This window comes from Lepisma saccharinum, chromosome 17 (genome assembly GCF_977018435.1).
Source record: "Lepisma saccharinum chromosome 17, izLepSacc3.1, whole genome shotgun sequence".
NCBI lineage: Eukaryota > Metazoa > Arthropoda > Insecta > Zygentoma > Lepismatidae > Lepisma > Lepisma saccharinum.
The window spans coordinates 23,515,074-23,539,684 of record NC_139245.1 but is presented as its reverse complement, the minus strand read 5'-3'; the positions used below and the strand labels follow the sequence as shown (position 1 = coordinate 23,539,684).

At 37.2% G+C, this 24,611-nt stretch overlaps 1 protein-coding gene across 3 annotated transcripts in view; it reads left to right on the top strand.

Moving 5' to 3' along the window:
* Nucleotides 1-24,611, top strand: part of Set2 (SET domain containing 2) — an 81,676-nt gene that overhangs the window by 21,893 nt on the left and 35,172 nt on the right. For all 3 annotated transcript variants that reach the window (XM_083139141.1, XM_083139139.1, XM_083139140.1), the window contains exons 3-5: nucleotides 5,955-6,074; nucleotides 19,802-19,930; nucleotides 23,510-23,711. In XM_083139141.1, coding sequence (XP_082995267.1) covers nucleotides 5,955-6,074; nucleotides 19,802-19,930; nucleotides 23,510-23,711 — 451 coding nt within the window. The remainder of the gene's footprint in view (nucleotides 1-5,954; nucleotides 6,075-19,801; nucleotides 19,931-23,509; nucleotides 23,712-24,611) is intronic.

The window sequence follows — 24,611 nt, the reverse complement described above, 5'->3', positions numbered from 1 at the left end:
AAATTTCACCTTAACATGCTCAGCCACTGAGCTGGCGATATGTATGGATTGAGGATATTTTACCCTACCATTAACCAATTATTTTCAGCTAAAAGTAAATCCAAACTTTTATACTTTTATGTAAATCACATTTAAAAAGGAGTGTTGAAATTGAGTATATGTATTTTTTAAGTTTTTGGGACATGGTTTATTGCATGAATCATCCACTAGAGTTTCTGATTTGTTGTTAGTGATGACATGCATTTTCCCTACATGCAGCATGTTTTTCATATTTATTACTTAGATTTTAAGTTCAGTGAGAAGTTAGACACACTCAATTTCTGTGCGTTGGCTTTTTAATACATTGCATTGATATGCACTGATAATGGCTGAATATATCATTGGTGATGTAATTAATTTTATTAGTTTGGATAATGCTGATTGGAATGGGATCTTGCTATTGTTTGTGATTATTTTATCACAATTTTTATCCTTATACAATTACTTCTAGTGTTGCAGAAATATGCTATTTGGAATCTTTCTTAAATGTGAATGAAATATCACATGATTTTCACCCAAAATTATAAAAAAAAATCAAATGAGGCACAGGGTAGGGGTTCAGTTGTTAAAATTGGATACATACACGTGTGTGTTTGGCATGTCCACATTATATCCCAAAATTTACTAGTTGAATACTACAAAACTTCAATAAATTTTATATATTGAATACATACATTTTCAGCTGTAGAAAAATCAAAGCTGCCTGGTTGCTATGGCACCTGAATTTTTTTTCCTCTTGCCTGAATTTTCAAATTCAATGCCGAAAAGATTTTTTTTTTAATATTTCGAGTTCTTACGGAAATTTTCATTACCTTTTTTTTTTAAAAAAATAACAAGTACAGTATGTGTTTTTTAATGTTTGTGTGTTTTCTGTGTCATTAAATCAGAATAATAAACATACCATTATAAACATACCATTATAAATGTTTGTACAGTTGCTAGCCAAATTTTAAAACTGCAATGATGTAGAGTTGGCCAGCCATATATTAGAATGTATTCCATAGTTATTCATGCTGTTACCAGTTGGGCCTTCTTTAGGAATGCCTCTCTGGCGCTAGAATTAATTACTTTTAATACAGTCTTTATTAAGTAATAATTTTAATATTTTAAGACCATATTTCAAAATTTGTAGCTTTATCTTAGTAGGGGTCATGGCTTTGTTAGACCATATTTGCCCAAAAATAGAAAAAGCTGGCTCCTGAGAAAAAGAGGCTGGTGGCTGAATTAGTTTTATTATATTGACAACCAAGTGATTTCCATTTTAAAACTCAGTTTTAAACACAGTTTAGCAACGAGCGATAAAAGTAGTGCATTGATTTTGTCTGCACCTGTGACCTTGAAGACTGACCATCTCATTATATTGGTGGTTTAATAGCTTGATTTCAAAAGAGATCTGCTCCCATATTGTAATCCCCTTTCCCTCACCTCTCCACTACAAAAGGGACACCTGTGCCCAGGCAATTACTTGAACCAGTAAACTTCTGTGGTAAGATCATGAGTCAACTGCTCTACCAGCAGAGTTACTGTTATCAACTTTTGTTCACTGCAGAGTCCTAGATGGCTACATTTTCACTCATTTTTTAGAAGTGAACCCCTGTAGTGCACCAAATCAATAGAATATCCACAACTCTAAACTGGGAGATACATGGTTTTGGCGTCGTCGGAAATCCAAGCACATTATTCATGGGAGATCATCTCCTCCACAAATAGAACAATATGAATTAGTATATACTGAGCTCACACCCTGTGGCCTTTTCCAGTGGAATACTGGCAACACTGTCACTTTATAACCAAGGGTCCTTGATTTTGATCCCTGGTCGTGGCATATTCTACAGTGGTTGGGACCTCACTTTAAACTGTAGGCCCAACCAGTGCTGAAAGTGGTTTCTGTCAATGGACAGAACGCCAACCATAAATGAAAAGACCCGACTACTGCTACTACTATCCCCCTAAAATCTAATATTTTCTTTCAAGCAGTATGTTTTATTTTTTTGTAATTATTTTCACAATTGTACATACTGCATGTAATTTTAACATTTTCTGATATGTTACTTACTCTAACAATGAAGGTAATAATGAAGAAATCAACAAAGAAAGTGGTTAGAGTGCGCGTCAAATCTCCTGCATATGGCCTTGAACGACTGAACAGCACAAGCGAATCACGGACGTGCGGCGTTGTCTAGTTCAGAAGCTGTTTCACCTCGCTACTAAATCGTGTACCTGGCGCTCGGATATAAATAGATTATTTCAAGTGTCAGTAGTTCAACAGATGGAAAGATAATGAATTTGCGAGTATGTACGAAAAACAAGCGTGATTGTAGCTTGTACCGTTCCCTCTGTAGAAGCAATGTTATTATAAACGTATTTGCATTGTATCCTTTTTGCTCTCCCTTCGTTCCTGTTGCATTCTGAAACTTTCCGATTATCATTGTTCCAAGTGATGGTAGAAGAAGTTGACGAAGAGGATACCGTCATTGTTCGTTTTTCCTTGTGTTTACTGGGTGTGTGCAGCATGTCGTTGAGTAAACCAAGTGGTAGTGATGGCGAGAGAAGACAGAAAAATACAGTTTTGTACGAAGCCTGGCACGACAGGTGATTTTTCAGGTGTACAATTTTTTTTTAAAAAAAGTGTTCGAGTGACGAACAGAGAAGTAAAATTGCCTTAAGAAGTGCCAGGATCTAACAGCTCAAGCGTGTGGTGTGAATCAAGCTACCGTTTCTCGGATATGTTCGGGGGCAAAACAATGTGGATCGGGGCCTGCTCCAATGTTTCAATAACCTAGACTAGAAAGCACATTAACATACCGAAAAGAACGACAACTTTAGATGACTTTGAAAAAAGACGTAGTTCGTAGAACAGTCTTTGAAATTTACGTACGATGGTGGCAAATTTTCTACTGCCAAAAAGATAACGTACTCTTTACGGGACAAAATATCTTACAAAGGGTCTATAACTTCCACCTTGAGAATATTGAAAGAATTATGCAGTCCCTAATCAGGTATGTTCTTTTCTCCCATTAAGTTTATTATATGTTCTAATGTTCCGTGCTCTCCGTGACAAGGCGTTTCGCTCGTTGTCTCTTTTCCGTGTGAGATTTCGACATGGCACCGCTGCAGTGCGCTGCTATTGGCTATCGCCATATGCAGGAGATTTGATGCGCACTATAGTTGATTAAATTGTTAAGCTTTATGGCCTTTATTGCCTTCCGCTATTGTTTAGTTAACTTTGTTTGCCCTGATGTATAGTTCAATTGTTACACTTGTTTAGGGATTGGTTTCATAACCTTGCTGAAATATTTCTTGATCAGGAGTCTTATTTCTTGCTCACACAAAGTAAATTGAAATGGGTAGAAAGCAGGGTGGTACAGATCTTGGTCCAAGAAAGCAAGGAAGGATACTTCAAATGTTAGAGGAAAATGTGCCCAAGAAATAAATTGCATGAAGACTTTATGTTCATCCAAAAACTGTCACAAATTATGTTCAGTGGAATACAGAGACTGGAAGTACAGACTGTAGAAAAGGCGATAACTGTTCCGATTGTTTTATGATTTCTCCTAGCACAAAGACTAATTATCGTAGAATTTTGGAAATCATTGTCACACGAAATTTAAACCTTCCTTAAAGTAATGAGCACTGTTTGGACTCGAAAAAAGTTATTTATGTTAAAAAAAAACTTGATAATTACCTTACGCACTTCTAATGGACAAGATATTCTCCATCGAGAAGGGACAGTAAATATCGTAGAAGCGTAGGAATGAATGTAGAAGTAAATCAGAACCTTAGTAGAATGCATTTAGGACTTTATTTTAATGCTAAGGGAACCAAACCTAAGCTGCCTAACCTAACCATGAAAGCATATATTGAACAAAACCTTAAGTAATTGCTAAAACTCCGCACTATGTGTTAACAGACGTACATCGAAATTGAACCATGTAAAAATTGCATTCGTAGCATGATTAAATCTCAATAAAACAAAAGGAACTTGGGCCGAAAAGGCAGTGGAAGGAAACTAATTACAACATTTGTGACAGTTTTTGGATGAACATAAAGTCTTCGTGCAATTTATTTCTTGGGCACATTTTCCTCTAACATTTGAAGTATACTTCCTTGCTTTCTTGGACAAAGATCTTTAACACCCTGCTTTCTACATCATTTTGATTTACTGTGCTTTGTCTGATCAAGAAACCTTTCAGGGAGGTTATGAAATCAATCCCTAAACAAATGTAACAATTGAACTATACATCAGGGCAAACAAAGGTAACTAAACAATAGTGGCAGGCAATAAAGGCCATAAAGCTTAACAATTTAACCACTTTCTTTGTTGATTTCTTCATTGTTACAGTAAGTAAAGAGTACGTAAAATATCAGAAAATGTTAAAATTACATACAGTATGTACAATTGTGAATATGATTATAAAAGAAATAAAACATATGCTTGAAAGAAAATATTAGATTTTGTCACTGGGGGCGATTGTTTTTTGCCATGGAGTGTAATAATAAAGGTATGTTAAAAGGGTATTTCTTATTATTATTACCAGTGCTTTTTTCTTCGAAGAACGTTTTTATTAGTCTTCAAGTTGGTTTATTGTTCTTCACATTTGTTATTGTGTTCATCACAAAAACTACTCTAAATATTGTGGTATGTTCATAAAGGATCCCCAGGTTCGATACCCGCTGGAGGCACATAGTGGTTCGGATCCCACTTTAAACTGTAGGTCCAGTCCCAATTAGCCTTACTGTGCATAAAGTGGACTTAAAACAACAAATCAATCAAATCATAAAGGATCATGCATCCATGTAGACGCACATACACATTTCTTTCGTTTACATGAAATGTTTTTAGATTTATTCCCACCTACGAAACTGTCGGTACAGTGTACTGTTGTGTATCACCAGATAAAAGCACTGATTATTATTAAGGTAAGATAAAGGTAAAGTTCCCCATGCCATGAAGGAACCTTTAGGTCACTCATTATTATTATTATTATATCCAAAGTAAATATATATAAACACAAGATCTATCATGTCAATCTTTTCTGCAAATTAAGTTCCCATTTACATCTTAAACAAATAGCACTTACCAAAATATATTATTTTCTTCATATTTCTATGAATATTTTAATCCAATCTCATATCTTGAACCTTAAATTTTGTGTGTAAGATGTCACATACGTAACGCTGGAATGCCCCTGTAGCAATTTGTGTGCATAGCATCTTCAGCTACTCACATTGCTACACAACTTCACTTTTCACACCCCACATTCCCAAGATAGATCATGTACGTGGTTCACCAATGGCATAGCGGTAATGTTGTTGCCTTGTAATCAAGGGGTCCTGGGTTTGATACCTGGTGGAGGCACACAGTGGTTCAGATCTCACTTTAAACTGTAGGTCCAGTCCAGATTAGCCTTTTTGTACATAAAGTGCACGTAAACCAACCAAGCTGGATCATGTTCTGATTGTGTAATGATATTTATAAGATTAACAGGAGTATGAGGATGCATTTAGGATACTAGAAATGACTGTGGAAGGATGTATGTGCCCAACTGAAGGAAAGGGCAGAAATAAATCAAACCTAACAGTTTTAAACTACTTGAAATTTTTAATGCTAAGAACACCAAATCTGACCCACCTAACCTACTCATGTAAGATCATTGGAGCAGGATAAATCTGCACAAAAAATGCATTACGTAATCTAAAAATCTGTTACGTATGTGCTTGTAGACACTAAAATAATTCGATATTTGTAGAAAACAGATGTGTATTGTTGTGATATGTGAATCACACGATCGGAATGTGAGGCAAGATGTCATAATTGTTACATGAATAGTTTTATTATTATAATATTTCATACATGACGACAATGTTAACATGAGATTTTTGTGAATGTCTGTTAAATTGTATATTATTTCCAGGACCAGAAGCAAAGAAGCCAAACGAATGATATGCGACTGCTTTCTCACAAAAGAAGAGATTGTCAGGGGAGAAATGGGATGTGGTGAAGACTGCTTAAATCGTCTGTTAATGATCGAGTGGTAAGTAGTTGCAGGCATGAAATTAGGCAGAATGTTATTTATTGTATGCAATTACCCCATGTGTAGCATGTAAAATTAATTAAAACAATCATGTACAATTGTTGCCCATTTAGCATCCTGTTCAACAAATCCCACATTCCTATTCTGAATAGATATGAGATAATTGTCAGCAGTTTCATTGTAATGATGAATTGCTTGTTTATCTCCAGGGCCATTACTGTAATTTTATTTATTTATTTATTTTAACTATCAAGATGCGTGCAATAACATAGATTATCTTTCCTGGCTAATATTATGACGGTTGGAAATGAAAGGTCACATCTTGCAAAAATGTTAGTGCCACCTATTTTTGGCTGTGACAAGGAATGTTTTGATATTACTCATACTTATGCACCCTCATGGGATGGTACTTTGTGTAAAGCAGGAATATTTGAAATCATCACAAGTGACGTTATCTGGTTCTTTTCTTGGCAGTCCTAATGGATTCCACATTTTGAAAATGATTGGTTTAAGTATTTGTTGCTGCATTTGGTGACTCTTCTCTTCTGTGATAAGACTTTGTTCATGTAACTTGACTTATGAGTATTATTGCAACGCTGATATGTCTGTAAACTGGAAGTTTTGGATGGATTTTCACATGAAATATTGATGGTGCTCCAGGGATAAGGGATCCTTATGAGAAGACTCCAAATGAACCAGTTAGGGTGTATTTAGATAGCTGTGAAGTGGTTCATACCACATTTCAATAGAAAATTGCACTTGCCATGAGAATAATAGATTTTCCAGGCATCAGTAGTGCTTCCATGGTATCATAGAGGGATTACTGATGGTTAGGGGCATGCATATTTAGTTTTTAATGAAAACACGAAATTTTCATATTTTTAAAAGCTGTAAGGTGCATTTTACTGCCATGTATTGTCACGAAATGAACTGCAAAATGTGAAATAAACTCTTAAACACAAAATTTAGGTTTTTTTTTACTGCCGCAGCACTTTTTGAAGTCTGAATTATCCTGTGAGTTATGGAAATTGACTCCTTTACACAGGAATAAACTTATTACTCTGAAAACTACATAAATGTTCTCTTAGGGGGCAAATGTTTCTTTTGTGTAATAAGTGTATTTTTATATCAAATTTAGGGTTTTATTCACCATTTTAACACCAAAATGTATTTCTGTATACTGCTTTTGAGTCCGAAATGTGCCTAGTTTTTGGTTCCGATATCCTGATCTGTTATTCACCATAAATATGTGGCCCTAATGATGGTACACAATAAGAGAACAGGAAGGGGCTAAATGCTTTATTGGGCTCCCTCCATGTAGGTCCACCTTGCAGCATATTCTTCAAAGTTCCCCAAAAGACAACCTTTCTTCACTTAGTACACTGGGGAACTGCATGCTTGAGGGGTTGGCACCTGGTCCCACAGCCAGTATAATCAACTGTGGGGTTGTGTGTTCCTATCTTTCGTCCTTGTGTGTGCGAGTGCCATTTAAAACCTCAGCTTTTATTAGTGGTATAGTGATACTAGTTTTTAGATATGCTATACTTTGTTCTTTTTACAGATTTCAGTTTTTATCAATGGGGGTGCTGATTTCAATTTTTCACTGTGTTTTAACCCTTGAGAACTCATCTCTTCATGACCTACGTTAGGACTCGCATGGGGTGATTTTTTATCCCTAAATTATTTTAATTTTAAGACACGCTACTTGTCATTATGAAAAAGTTTTATTGATAAAATATGCACTAAAGCACTTGTTTACACACTTTGGCACCGTTTCATCCCATTAAGAAACTATCTGGACAATTCTCCATTACATGGCCCTATGCATATTTTCACTCCACTGAAAACACTCACACTTACATAACCTATATTAGGACACTCACAGGGCATTTTTCACTATTAAATTATTTTCATTTTGAGACACACTATTTGTCAAAGTGAATAAACTTTATTGAATAATATGGACTAACTACATATTTAAGAAACCCTCATCTTCTGAATGGTATCATCCTGATCAATTTCTGCAGTTTGATGAGGGTCCCGGGTTCGAATCCCGCTCGGGCTTGGTTGTTTGTGAATATCCATTCATCATTTCATCACTCATCCCCTAGCCAAGAGGCACAAAACGCGAAGTAAAATAAACTAAGTCAATCAGTCAGTCACTTTCTGCAGCTTGATATTGAGTGAGAGTTATGTCTTCTACATGCTCCTCCTCTGACGAAGATGTATCTCTGCCAACAATTTCATTGTCGGAAACTTCAAGACAAGCCTCAATCTTCTTCAATCCATTTTAACATTTGACAGTACGAGAATAAAACTAGTAGACAGGCATGCATAGGGTAAAAACTTTCCATATTTAGCAACAATGCCATCAAACAACTGTTACTGCTGAACTAATTGTTGGCAGGAAGTAAATAAATCACAGAAAGACAAATGCAGAACAAGTCCACTTGAAAATAGGTTAGTTCCCAGCCTCGTGAAAAATTTAACTTGCCATGCAGAATCTGAGGGTTTTTTTCCTTGGGGAAAAAAAATTACCCCTCATGTGCCGGTAAGGTTTAATTTGTTCTTGATATAGAGTTCATTGCCAAAATATTTGTTCCTTTAATTTGCTGTCTTTTAAATTAAGAAAAGAGTGCAAATTGCTTCACTGCTGACAACCAATATAATTTTTAATAAACAAACTTACTTTTTCAATTAATACAAAAATTATGTGGTACATCTATAAAAACAATTTTCAGTACATCATTTACCTTCTCCTCCTCCGCATATGATTTTTTTAAAGGTTATCAATAGTAAATTGCTTTATATTAAACTCGAAGAAATTCCGCAGCCTTTTGCTGATTCAGAGTACTGTGAGATTCATAAATGGATATATGGTAACATTATCGTCTTGTAATTGAGGATCCCTGGATTTGATACCCAGTGGAGGCACATTGCACAGTGGTACAGATCACACTTTAAACTGTAGGTCCAGTCCCGATTAGCTTATCTGTGCATAAAGTGGACTGAAAACACAACATAACAAATCGGAAATTGATATTACATGCCCTTTTGACACATCTCTGTTACTACAATAATATTGGCCCACATATTCCTAAATTGATTTTGTAAGGAAGGTATTTCCAGTATTGGGAATGCCAACTACTGTACATTGAAATCAAGAGATTGATGATCAGGTGAAGGTATGTTTCCACAGTTTGGATTCCATTCAAATCTGTACGACCTATTTCAAGCAGTCCCAGTAATAAAGTGAAATTTGGAAGCTGAAAGATTATCTGTAGTAAATTGCTTTTTATTCAACTCAAAGAAATTTCATAGCCTTTTGCCCATTCAGAGTACTGTGAGATTCGTAAGTGGATATATGGTAACGTCGCCTTGTAACACCACTATTATCTAAAATGTTGTTTTTGTTCCTTCTAAAAGCAAATGAAATAGTTATATAAAAGGTAATTTGAGATTTCTGTTTCATATAAATCACATTGTCTTGAATTTGACCTTCCTGACTGAAAAATGTTCACTGCAGAAGGTTGAAAATTTTCCTTGGAGAGAATGAAAGGACTCTTGTCTTAATCTTTAGTGGACAAACTGGAGAAGGTTTCCTATTGGCTGTAAACTCATCGAAACTGGAGGGGAGAAGGTTTTCCCAGCATACTCAAATTACAAAGCAATATATGCATTCTTACTATTGTTAACAAACTGAGTTTGAAAAAGTATATTGTTTCTGTCTGAGTATTATAGGCTTGATCTTATAAAATGGGCTATAACTCCTCAACTATTTCACTTTTACCTGTAATATTGAGAACAAAAGAACAATATAACAATGTGCGACAATTAAGGTCCCAGGGGCAGAGGCTCAATTTTCAAAATTTCCTGAAAATTATAACTTGCACCCAGGGTTCATTTCAAGTCATTGTAAAGCTACTGACATGATAGATATTATTCTCTGGTAAAATAGGTTTTCCAATTCGTAAAGAGATTATAATTATGTATAAAAAGAAAGGAAGGATAATCATTGAAAATTCAGGAAGAGGAAATTTAGTAATATAAAAGATGTCATTACTCCCAGGCAGTTAGCAATCAGTCCAGCCAGGAATTATTAATGGAATGCCTATGTCAGTTATTGCCGAGTTGGATTTAGGTCACTGAGGAGCATAAGAAGGACATGTGCGAGTAGGAAGGATGGCACCTGAACAACTGGGGATTGTTATGTGGAAAGAGATGAGCATAAATAGTTGGGGGAAAAGAGTAAAGAGGGGATTCGATCGAGAGTCGTTGGTAAAGCAGGAATGGGTGATTATCTCCGCAGTTCCGAGGAGATTCTGGTCTATCATGGAGACTGGTAAGAATCCTTACTTTCATATCCAAATATGTGCCGGGTCCAACCATAACGATATAAAATGCATTTGAATGTGCGAGTTCTTTAAAGTTCGCTTAAAGTTGTGTTTTCACCTCTCGCAGTTGAGGCTATGGAGGCTTACCATTATTTATTATTAATGTGTAAATAGGACGAGCTTACACACCACAGGAAATCGATCTCCGTAGCAAGAGTATGTCACCCAAGGAGGTGAGCCCATCTCTACAGTTACAGGTAACTGAAGGTGCAATACGCATTGACAAGGAGAACATGGGAAAATTATCTTGAAGTTGCACGGTGCCAACCATGTCATCTAGCAAGACACATTTCTCTTTCCCTATGATATGCCAGTGACTCAGGGATGTTAGTAACATCTACGTGAATGTTGTTACGGGTTAATTATGGAGATGCATTATTGAGTAGTGATACAAACTTCTTTCCAATCTGGAAAACTTAGGTTTGCTGAAAAGATGTATAAATTCTGTAAAGTATGCACTTTATATGCCAAAGAAAAACAAAAGTATGTTTTTATGCTCGAAAGTGTCAACTATGAAGAATAAATGTGCTTCCATTTGCTTACATTTATGTCAAAATACCTATTAATAATGGTCAAGTAGCCCATTATTTTTGGAAGATGAATTTTCATTAAACACATATACATAAAAGGTAAAGTTCACCATGCCATGAAGGCACATTTAGGGAATGTGGGGATATGGCCCCACACATTCTTGATCTTGGTCATTTTGGAGGTGATGTGATCAGCACCATGCTCCAGGTACCCATTGATTTCGGGCTGGCTGAGTCTCAGAGCCGCTTTATGTGGGGACAAGGCTGGAAAAATTCCCAGGTAATCGAACCCGGGTCTCCCACATGGCAGTCAGGTGCTCTACCGACTAGACCACCGTAGCTCCACACACACATTGCATAGAAATCTTCAGTTTAGAAATAAGAAGGAATGCTGTTACGTTGTTTATTATATTAAATAGTGAATAAAAAGAACCGCAGTAAACATTTTCATTCTATTTCTTTTTCTTATTTCGCTTTTCAAGCTTCCTATGCTCTGTCCGAAGAGTTTGGTGTTCACATGAGCACAGCCCAATGGTTTGGATACCACTTTAAACTGCAGATCCAGTTCCTTTTAACCTATCTGTGCACTGACAAACATTTTCTTGACTTTCTACATTAACTTGCTTTTGTTGCATTGAAAGCATAGTTCTTCAAAATTAATTAATTTTATTTAATTTTTTTTTTCTTTTTCAGAAGATTGTAATTCAATTTGCTCAACTCCTGGCAATGCTTTTCAAGGTCATGACCTTCCGTCTGTAATTTGTAAAGTCAACCTTATGACCTGATTAACTGTAGAGATGTGACAATTTCCACTAGTTTGACATGGAATCTGCTAAGTGTTGCTGTCAATTTTAATGATGAAGCTTAATTATTTGATGTGTATTGTACAGGTGTCATGAGCTTCCTCTTGATTCTCTTCCTCTGATTGGCTGTGCCTCAGAATTCTCACTCACTGTCTCTCTCTTTCTCATAGCAGCCCAGCTGGTGTCTGTATTGATTTTCTGGCTGATGAGTGGAGCATGGCTGGGAAATCAATACAGGGCAGAGCGGAGTCCCACTGCCTTCTTCTTTCTCCCTTCTCTGTCGTCAGGAATTGCATTTATTGGAAGGCCTTTTTTCACACAAATATTACCCTTCAATATAGGAATGATGCAACATGATATGTTATTTATATCCAAGTTGATCTGCAGTTGAAGATTTTTTTATTGGTTTACAGTTTAGATTCAGGTGGCTTTCTTCATGTTTGTCCCATATGTCCATCTCTCCCAGAATGAAAATTCACAAAATAAACATTAAATTAAATATTCCCTATAATGTTATACATAATAATACATATTTTTTTTATTAGAAACATGAGGAAAATAATGTACACAATATTTTTTTCGTAGAAATGATAATTTGGACAGTTATGTAAATTGCTAATCTACTTTTACACCATGTAAAAAATGCCACTTCTAATTAAATTGACCTGACACTATTAATATGTATCAGCATATTTCGAAGATGATTTAAATTTAGTCTAAGGGTTATCCAGAAAGTAAGTTCCAATGCACAATTAAGAAAGACAGAATTATATGTCCAAACCATTTACATGTGTCATTTGATGTATGTACATACTGTACACTGTTCTTTGGCATTGTTATGGCCATTGTTGAAGCACTTGTAGTAGGGCTCAAGTTTTTTGTATCCCTTCATTGTAGACTGATGCATCCTATGATGCAAATCACAAGTGTGGAACCACTAGTCAACAAGGAAGGATTTCAGATGCAGGAACATCACTTGTGTAAAACACTTGATGCTAAGTCTGGACTGTAGGAGGGATGATTGAATTATTTCCAGCCAAATGTCATAATATCTTGCTTTGCAGCGGCAGTATGGATGGGCATTGTCATGAACCATCACAACAGTTCAGTTAGGAAAGTCACAGTGAATGCGTGCATTGATTATAGAGCTTGTTGTGGATTGGAATTTCATCTTTGCCGACAGTGAAGTGTACCTCTACTCCATGAACTACAGCTAATCACTGTATCGTGTCAGAAAGGCCAATACACTGGTCTGCTGTTTCACTTTTTGTCCTTCAATAAGCATTGTTGACACCCAGTGCACACACAATTGCCAAAACTAAAGTTTATTAGACACAATTTCATTAAGAATTGACAGTGAAATTTGTAGCAAATGGCGAGAAAGTGACATAATGGTGAATTTTCTCTTTTAACTGATTGTGCCAAATCTTAATGCAGCACAGACTGTCAGCTGCCCCGTGGATCAAGATGCGTCAGCTGCCCCGTGGATCAAGATGCACATTTTGTAACACTCATGGCATGTTTTCATACACCTCACAAAGTTAACTATAAATTCCATCTGGTTACATGTTCTTTGCATTCAAGAAAAGGCTTACATAATGCATTTAACATGTGCTGTCCTTCTCAGTTTTTGAGCATTATAAACACACAGCATAATGTGCACACACTGTTCAAATGTCTTAAAATGGCATCTATGTCTTGCAAAAGAATCAAGACACGTATGTGCACCATCCTGACTGCAGCACTGCAAATGGAACTTATTTTGTGGACATCCTTGGCATAAAATTACCATTTTCACGAAAAAATATTAGAGCACATAATGAAATAAATATTTTATTTTTCCAAACACTTTATAATATTATTGTGAAATGCTTATTTTTGTAATCAACTTGAAATGTTTTATACCAATCCAAGGTAGTCAAATACTTCTTCATAGTTTGTTAAATTTTGTTCAAGTTTTATCACTATGAGAACGAAATATTAAATTCCCAAAAATCAGGACATTTCTTGACTCACCCTGACAAATCTAGTACCAGATTTAGCTGCTTGTATGCACCAAGTGTCACATTTAAAATTTTAATCAGAATCATTGAAAAGGTATATTATTAATAGTTTTTGCATGAAAAAAAATTATTGATGATAGTTATTGATCCCATATTTCTATAGGCCTAAATAATTTGCAGTTTACACCTGCTTGTTATTTTTCAAATTTATTATTAAAATATATTGTTTCTGTCTTGATACTGAGTCACCTCAGTGGCTGAGCTTGTTGAGAGGTCGACTCACTATATCACTACCAAAGGTTCTACAGGGTGGCGACAGACCTGGAAAACCTGGAAAACCGGGAAAAGTCAGGGAATTTGAGGTGTCAAAAAATGTCAGGGAAATGTCAGGGAATTTCGTCTTCATTGACATTTTTAATTTTTAATTTATTTATGTATTTAAAGATATCGTTATGGAACTCTGCACGGGAACAGGAAATCTCGTTCGTAAGTTTCGGCCTCAACTTTTAGGCCCCTTTTATGCGCAACACAACCACGGCGTCAAAAACCAGTGATGGCAGGAGGAGAGAGAGAGAGAGAAATTTATCTCGCCCTGGCTTCTTGGCGGGAATTTTAGATTCGAACACTCTTTGGAGGAAAATTGTTATAACTCGGGCACTATGGGAGCAATCTACTTCGGATAACTTTTGTTTTACAGCTAAAACATCAGCGCATGCAGCCGTGTACAATTCAGACCGCCGATCCGAGGAAGGGGGTTTGGGGGCACAACCCCCGAATTTCAATGCAAGAAACATAAAAATCTGGAGTTTACTCCTTCTTCCCCTGCTATTTTGGGGAGAGGGTGCAAACTTTTGTACTCTTTTCAAAGAGAACTTAACATGTTTCATGTTCTTGGCTTCCATACAAGTTGAATAATAAACCAAAATGTGACATTTTTTTTACGAAAAATAGGTCATTTGCATTTTTGGAGGAAAACTGTTATAACTCTGGTATTATGGGAGTAATCTACTTCGGATATTTTTTTTTGTTTTGCATCTAGAACATCAGAGCATGCAACAGTGTACAATTCAGAACGCTGGACCAAGGAAGAGGGGCTTGGGGGGCGCGACCCCCGAATTTCAAAAAAAAAATCTGGAGTTTGCTCCCTCTTCTCCCGCTATTTTACCGAGAGAGCGCAAACCTTAGTATTCTCTTCAAAGAATGGTCATTTCCAAACAGAAGGAAACATTTTTCATGTTGTTGGGTGCCATACAAGTTGAATAATAAGCCAAAATGTGAAACTCTGTTTTTTACGAAAAATAGGTAATTTGCACATTGCTCAGAAAATTGTTATAACTCTGGCACTATAGGAGCAATCTACTTCGGATAAGTTTTGTTTTGCAGCTAAAACATCAGAGCATGCAACCGTGTATAATTCAGAACGCCGAACCGAGGAAGGGGGTTTGAGGGGCGCGACCCCCGAATTTCAATGAAAAAACATAAAAATGTGGAGTTTGCCCCCTCTTCTCCCGCTATTTTGGGGAGAAGGCGCAAACCTTAGTAATCTCTTCAAAGAATGGACGTTTCCAAAGAGATTGAAATATGTTTCATGTTCCTGGATGCCATACAAGTTGAATAATGAGCCAAAATGTGAGACTCTGTTCGGAAATGTGGCATGGATATGTTGCGGAGAGGGGGAGGAGGTTGGTCGTCAATATAAATTTCCCAGGCTTGCTCCAAACCTGTGTCAGAGTTTCCACCAAATATAAGAGTATGAAGGTCCAAAAAGCACATTCATTTCGTAATCAGCACCATGATACCATATGGTATCATCGGGCCAGTACGACCTTACTCTGATGATACCATATGGTTGGTATCATCGGGGGAGTAACGGTTAAGCCTCTAAATATTACGTGGAAAATTCATTGAATTATCATTTTTTCTTATCCGTATGGGAGTAGTAAGGGGACTTGTCAACAGATGGAGGGGATAAGAGCGAGTGGCGCCGTCCGATAGTTGTCGGACGTCATAGTAAGGCATTTTGTTGGGCAAATTGAAGGAACATGGAAACAAATATGAATAGGTTCCATTGATACATACGGTTTTTGTCGAATAGCCGCCAGACAAAGTACCTCACTACAACACGAGACATAAATTGCATGGACTGCAACATCCAACAAAAATCACATGCATAAACAAGAAGAGCTTTAGACTGCAAATATACTCCCCGAATTTTGTTACTCTTCTGGCTCACTTCACCTTATTTAATATAGCGGTGCTTACGAAGGTTTTCTTTCATCATCCTGAAGTATTACTGGTTTCCCACAAGTTAACGTACGTTTACAATGCCATTGCACAATTCTTAGATATCAAGAAGAATCCAACCAAATGGGATATATATTGAATACTATCACGAAAAAGTGAAACGTAAATCTGCATTGGTGAACGTTATAAAAATTGGCAAGTGCATGCTCCCAATCTCAAATTTACTGCAACACTAGTATTGCAATGAAATGCAGTCTCTGTCCTGTCTGTTTAAACTCATGAGAGATGGTCATTAATCTCTCACTGAGTAAGGTTAATGTCCAATATTATGAAATAAAATACTAATAGTGAATACGTAAATATTTTAATATAATATTTACTCAAATCATTCAACCATAAAAGCAAATCACTTTATTCAAGAATTGACTTTTCTCTGCCAGCTCTGCTAAATTTTCACTTTCAATCTATTGATTTATACGAGGGGTGGCCAGAAAGTAATTTCCAATTAGTAGGGACACTGATTTTTCGCAAACGCCAAAACCGTGAAAAAGGGTAATTGTTGCGAAGTTATGTTTAGGAATGGGCAGTGATGTCTGGACACATTTTTCGCCCGTTCGAAATATCGAAATAATGCGAATTTGACATAAAATGCTAATTGTTGGCGTTTTTAGCGATTTTTTTTAAAGAGATGTCCTAAAACAACGAAAAATTCCATGAAATCCAACATTCTTGTCTTCTCTAGGCCAGGTTTGTGTACATAGAACATGGAAGTTTTCCAACATTTTACTCAAGAGTAAACTATAGAGTTATACGTACATGGAAAAATTCTGACAGCCACATTAAATCATGTATTTCCCACGATTTTTTCAACTTCTATCAAAACCATTTGCATCACAGAGCAAAGTGATCGAGTGCTCATCAATAGTCACACGGGAGCCACATCTTCGTATTTGTCGCACGATATATGTTTTGAATGACCAAGCTAAGTGCGCACCATCGGCATTTGTCGAGCTAGTAATAATGGAACTGTCATTAGGGCGTCTGACTACTATGCGCGAGACCCGGGGTCGATCCCCGGCGGGGGAGAACCGGTATGTTTTCCACCTATTCAAACTGCTCCGGCGCCCACCCAGCATCATATGTAGCTGGTACTTTGAGGAAACTTTGAGGGATAAAGGTAGCCAGGAGCATGGTGCGGATCACATTACCCCTACCTTCAGCCGTGATCAAGAAAGTGTGGGGCCCTAACTCCACACCCCTATTATACACCTTCATGGAAATGCAGGGGAGCACTTTACTTTTACTTCCTCAAAAATATGTTCCAACATATCAAACAGTCACGAAAATTCGTAGACCATGTGACCTACGATTTAAAATAATAGTTTAAAAGCACAATGGAGTATTACGTTTCGGTATATTTCGCAGATTAATGTTCTAAAACAAAAACGCGAATTTTGGGAAACGTAACACTAACAAGTCAAAAAAAGATAATGCCAATTTTTTAATGCCATAATATATCGGTATCTGTCACGCGAGATTGATTGATTTTAATTTTTTGGGTGCGTCGCCACTTATGGTCATTATGTACCCTTCAGAATATACGGGGAAAATTCAATTATCTAAAATCCTAACCTTAAAATTAAAAAGGGGGTATGCAAAATTACTTTCCCAAAATAACTTTCAAGATATCAAACTCTTGCGAAGAGGCATAAGCCATGTGACTTACAATTTGAAACAGTAGTTTAAACACACCATGAAGGTATAATTTCATATATTTTCCAGAAAATGCGCTAAAATGAAAATGTGAATTTTGGGAAAAATAACACCGTATAGTAAAAAGTAAAAAATAAGAAAATACACCAATTTAAAAAAAATTAAATATCAAGGTCCCTACCATTTAGGCATAAATAAAACAAGAATATCAGTTGTAATTTATTGCATTAGTATCAGTGAGTCCTAACCTATGTCCATGTGGTATATGTGTCTGACAGCAAAGAAGACTGGAACTATCTCTACCGCAATGTAGCTGTCAAATCCTTGCCTTGCCAGAAACCTCTTCAGGTAAACAAAGAGATGAAAGTCTGTACATTCAAGGCCAGGGCTGTACAGGGAGTGGACCAAGATCTCTCACCTGAAGTGATGCAAAGGGCCCATGCGTACTGAGCTGTTTGGGGTTGTGCACATTCGATTGGCCTTCCGTGAATTGTCTGCACCATCGTCTGATCATACTATCGCTCACGACGTCCGGTCTGCACGCCTCACACGATTGCTGGTGGCTCTGTGCCAAATTCTGAGCGTGCAATGTAGGCTACATCGCAGTCGGTGGGATACTTTTTGAGAGTTGCAATCTTTAACCTAGAACTGTCCTAAAACGGCTGCATTGCAACTGTACCAGATTACAGCTACATGCCACTTCTTCCTGCCTGCATGTGTGTGTGTCGCTCTCCGACCACTAGTGCTGCGTATAGGCACCATTGGAGCTTTTTTCAGGATGCCCCTCGTATATGAACTTTCAGAAACTTATTATTAGAGTGTTCCTGTTTTAATGTGTGGTTAGCTAAATCAGGTACCTATACAGTGCAATTCTATAAATGCCTTGCGTTAAATTTCTAATCCCTACATATCATTTTCGTCAGCAATAATGGTATAACTGCATGTTGTCAGTTTCACAGTACTTCACTTGGATATACTGTACTGAAGCAGAAATCCCAATGATAATGTAAGGAAATATGACACTTTCTTTTGTACAATTCAATTGTTTCACTTATATGCAAGAGTTGAGTTATTTGCTTTACAGAGAAGAGAGAAATATCTTTATGCATTGAAAAATGAGTCCGCACTCATGGTTCTTGCAAGCAGAGGGTTCCAAACCTCAGTGGAAATATCAACATATAATACCGAGAATGTATAAGGAGACTGATAAATTACAAATTGTATTTCTTAATCATTCACTCATCACTCTTATCTCATTTAGTCGTAACTTTAAAAATAATCAAGTATTTTATTTTAAACTTACTGCGTATGACAAAATTCCGTAATCCTTCCCTAGCTTGTGGATTGTAATAATTTTCCAGATTCACTATTTTGCAGTTTGAATTCAAATCATAGAGAATAGAGAAATTAAGTCAATTTCATAGAAGATAATATTGGTACTTAACAAAACCATACACGGATCTGTGCGAGTTTCTTATTTCTATTTGCAAAAACATCGATTTAGTTTAGTTTGTAATTGTCAGGGAAAAATGTTAATTTTTGTCCTGGAAAACCTGGAAAAGTCAGGGAATTTCATTTCTGCTTGTTTGTAGCCACCCTGTTCTAGGTTTAGGTCCTAACTTGGACATGGGTGTTCTTTTGAGTATGTCTCTTTATTAGTTTCATGTAATTTTCATCGTCATTGTTGCAATTCACTGTAAATGGCAGAAATTGAATGTAAAATAAAGAATACACATTTCTCAAGACCAATTCTCTCAGAAGTGTCTGGCTACATATAAAAGTAAAGGAACCTATTCAAATTTTGCACAAAATGTTTGCCATTTTTACACGATCTTGAAACAAGTATGAGCATTGATATGTTTGATGCCATTACCTGTAAAATTTCATATTAGTATACCTATTATTTTTAACTCTTTATTTTTTCAGTTGTGGCAATCACAAATAAGAAAACCTGAGCTACAGTAGAAACTTTGTTGTTTTATATACTACTTTTAAAACTGTTTTTTGCTGAAATTCTTATGTTTTGCCTCATTCTTATAGTGGATCTCGATGCCCAGTTGGGGAAAGGTGTTCAAACAAACGCTTCCAGAAGAGAGAGTATGGGAAGTGCGAAATATTTAAGACTGAGAAGAAAGGGTTTGGCCTAAAGGCTTTGGAGGACTTGTCTGTGTGAGTATGTCTTTCGGTACTAGTTTTCGTAGAAAGTTATAAATAATTCAATTATTTCATGCATTATTTAATTGTATTACTAGATAGTCTGAGTGTACGTTGAAGTACTAGTACAGTGGGTAATAAATACATGAACACCATTGGTCTGTCTACATTCTTCATAAATATCTGTGTAACCACTTATCATTGAAATTATTCAAATGATAAATGTACTTGTGATTGTGCTCCTCTTCTCTTGGCTCCATGGCAGAGTGGTTATCACAGCATGCTACCGTCTTGTGACACACTTTTACCAAGCGTGTTCGGGGATCGAACCTGGAGCCTTTTAGATGAAAGTAATTATTCTATTGGGGGTTAGCGGTAGCTCGTAAGCTCTCGCTTGGCTGCATCTTCTATCTGCGGAGGTACCTTAATAAACTTAACCTACACAATCTTTTATTTGAATGGCAACTCTCATATTTTCGGTTAAAATGACCTAAAGACTGCAAAGGCAAGGTTGGCTTGAGAGAAAAGCGTATTACCTGTCTCGTTCTCGAAGAGAAGACCAATGAGTTTCCAAGTTAAACTCTCACTCACTTGCTGACGTTAGCCTCTTAAATTCTCACTCAGCTTCGCTGTGTACCACTTCCAAACAAGTTTCTGAAAGTCTGAATCCAGCCTCAATCTCCTTCAAAATCCAACTCACTCTCCTCTCTCCAAAACTCAAAACCCCGAATCACTCTCCTGTTCTCTTCCAAAACTCAAGCCCAACTCCCTTCTCTCTCCCGAGCCAGATCCAACTTGCCTCCCTCCTCATCAAAACTCCTCCCCTTTTTCTCTCTCATCAATTTTCCTTTGCAAATATTGGCGAATGCTTTTCGCTGAGCTGGTGCTGAAGTTAACACTTTCCTATACTTCCTGTCAGGCTGCCTAGCTACACGTAACTCGAAAATGAAAATGAGAGATACGTGACGGTATCCAGCTGGGCGAAAAAAATTCCTTTGAATTTTTAAAACGTTTAGATAAGTTGCAGGTACAGTGCCGGTTATGCCAATGCAGTCCCTTAGAAGGTCTATTGATTTAGTGAAGAAAATTAAAAATACATTTCACATCAGTGAAAATAAACACTACAGACTAACCCTAAAACTAAAGGGAAGGAAAAAAAATGCAGTCAAAATTAGATTTGGTTGACAGGTGTCAAGTCGTAATCTAATTTGGACTATCGAAGATCAAGACAAAAGCTCTGTGGGAGCAAACTTAAATTAAAAGCCGAGATGGCAATCAAAAATGAGAAGTCCAATGCCATATTTCGTTCGTCTCTTGCATGAATGAAATGAACGCGTGCGTACTACAATATTGATGCTGAGCACGCATACATTGGCTTCCAAGAAATGTTTATCAACACGAGCTAAGCTGTAACGTCAGCTCGGGTCAGAGAACTATGCTTGATACGTCAGACACACACACCACTGAACTCGGCCAAACCTCCCATGAGAGGAGTTGCTTATCACCTGTCTGCTGAACTGACGTCAGAATGGCCAAAGCCATAAGTTGTGGCTCCACCCACTAAGCATGTGGGGGGGGGGGGCTAACACCAAAACACTAGGAATATGGGAGCAACTGCTCACGCCACAATAAATTGCAAGACAATTTGCACTAATATAAGAGGATCCTGGTGAATATATATTGTATCGAAGCACACGCAAGTTTCTCCGTCCATTGAGTCTCTTTGAGAGAATAATATATGTATAGAAGATATAAGTACCATCTTCCAATAAAAATGAGAGAAAAAAAGATTGTTGAAAATATATATACTGCATTACGTATTAAAATACCAAAATTGCCCCGCACCTCCACCACGTCTTGTGACACACTTTTACCAAGCGTGTTCGGGGATCGAACCTGGAGCCTTTTAGATGAAAGTAATTATTCTATTGGGGGTTAGCGGTAGCTCGTAAGCTCTCGCTTGGCTGCATCTTCTATCTGCGGAGGTACCTTAATAAACTTAACCTACACAATCTTTTATTTGAATGGCAACTCTCATATTTTCGGTTAAAATGACCTAAAGACTGCAAAGGCAAGGTTGGCTTGAGAGAAAAGCGTATTACCTGTCTCGTTCTCGAAGAGAAGACCAATGAGTTTCCAAGTTAAACTCTCACTCACTTGCTGACGTTAGCCTCTTAAATTCTCACTCAGCTTCGCTGTGTACCACTTCCAAACAAGTTTCTGAAAGTCTGAATCCAGCCTCAATCTCCTTCAAAATCCAACTCACTCTCCTCTCTCCAAAACTCAAAACCCCGAATCACTCTCCTGTTCTCTTCCAAAACTCAAGCCCAACTCCCTTCTCTCTCCCGAGCCAGATCCAACTTGCCTCCCTCCTCATCAAAACTCCTCCCCTTTTTCTCTCTCATCAATTTTCCTTTGCAAATATTGGCGAATGCTTTTCGCTGAGCTGGTGCTGAAGTTAACACTTTCCTATACTTCCTGTCAGGCTGCCTAGCTACACGTAACTCGAAAATGAAAATGAGAGATACGTGACGCTACGATGCCAGGGGTCCCAGGTTTGAATCCCAGCCTGTGTATGAGTGTCCCTTGATGAATTTCATCTTATCATCACGTGCCCTCATCGTCACAATTGGCCAAAAGTGACAGAATATAACATAACCTAATTCAACCAATCAATCTTTTCTTCTCCTTGTACTTCAGTGTTGTTGAAGGCGTACAAGCACAGTAAGGACACCATTATTTGAATAATTTCATTGGTCCATATAACTGCCAGATTGAAAAGTGGCACACCAATCAAAGTTGATTTAATGAATCTCAAGTATCAAAGTGTTGTTTTTGCCTGATTTAACATTGTTCTTACCTGTTTTACCAGTTAGAATGAAGGCCTCAAATATACAGGGTAATTGTGAAAGAATTCAACACTTTTTGTATAGGACATTTACAGCCATTCCAATTTCAGTTTGTCCCAAGTGGGAAAATTGAGATTTTAGATGTTTCATGTATTCCTGACACTGACAAACTTTCATTGCATGTACAGTTATGGGCACTTCTAGGTTGTAATGTTTCAATTGAAAATTAGTGGGGTTGTTACAACAGAGATGTGGGCCTCCCCCATGGCGCAGTGGTAGCGTCATTGCCTTGTAATCAAGGGGTCCCGGGTTCGATACCCGGTGGAGGCACAAGTGGTTCGGATCCCACTTTAAACTGTAGGTCCAGTCCCGATTAGCCTTACTGTGCATAAAGTGGACTTAAAACACCAGCTCAAAACGTACAACAGAGATGTGCCTATGACTGTACAAGATAATGAAACACAACTTTTTTTAATAATGTGTTGTTTCTTTAAGGCCTTGTTTCATTTCTATACATCCTTAAAAAAAATCCCAAAAAATGACAGGTTCATGGTTCCCACTGATCTCTATTTTTCCTATTGGAAAATTACATTCTTGAGTATGTTGTGGACAGGCAGTGTAACCAATAACAGCAAGGTTCTCTCTGTACAGGGTGTCATCATCATGTAAGTGGGAACCTTAAATGTATGATGCGTATATGTACGAAATAAAAATAATGTGGGCTTTATAATTTCTGTCTCTCCAGAGGCTCCTTTCTGATGGAATACGTAGGACAGGTCCTTGATCCAAAGGAGTTTCGCAGAAGAGCCAAAGATTACTCCAAAATGAAGAACAGGCATTATTACTTCATGGCTTTAAAGTCGGATGCCATAATAGATGCAACTCTCAAAGGGAACTTTTCCAGATTCATCAACCATAGCTGTGATCCCAATGCAGAAACACAAAAGGTGAGCTATTACTCTTTTAGTCATTCAGTGATTTAGTGTACATGATGTATGGAAAATATACAGTAGAACCTCGATTTTACGTTTTTCAGAGTACCAAGCTGAAAAAACTTAAGATACGAGAAAATTTAAAATCGAGGAAAATTTTATAACATTTTGTTATGTTGGGATGATCAACATTGAATGCATAATGCTGGAAGGCGTAAAATCTGGGAACGTATAATCGGTGGTTTCAGTGTACTTGCAACTGCTGGTATGTTTGCTAGAGTCCCCAACCTTTGGTTTAAACACACAGTGAATGGAAATAGTGTTCACTGACTTCAAACTCCTTGAATTCTGGGAATTATACAGTTGTTCTTAACATGATTGTAGTATTTTTTCTAAAAATTAGGTTAATAGTTGCGCAGTAGCTCAATCGTTAGGGCATCATACTACCCATTTTTGATCCTCGATGGGGAGAACCGGGATTTTATCCACCTGTTCAAGAAGTTCCGGTGCCCACCCAGCATCATATAAACTAGGTATGTGGAGGAAACTCTTGGGGGTAAACGTGGCCATGGGCGTGGTGCTGATCGCATCACCCCCACCTTCAGACGTGATCACGAAAGTGTGGGGCCCTAACTCCACACCCCTATACACCTTCATGGCACATTACTTTTATAATACAATTTTATTATTGCTAGTATATTTTTTTTTCTTTAATGCTAGAGTGCCCACCCTAGCAGATATCCACTTGCCATTACATTTTGCATATTATGTTTTCTGTCATTCGGAACCTTGTGGTTAACACTAGCATTTGATACAGTCAGGAGATACCATTGTTTTGAAATCCTAAATACCCCTAGCTAAAATTCCCCTTTTTAAATAATTTTGTATTATTATTTGCTACAAATTCCTTTTTTA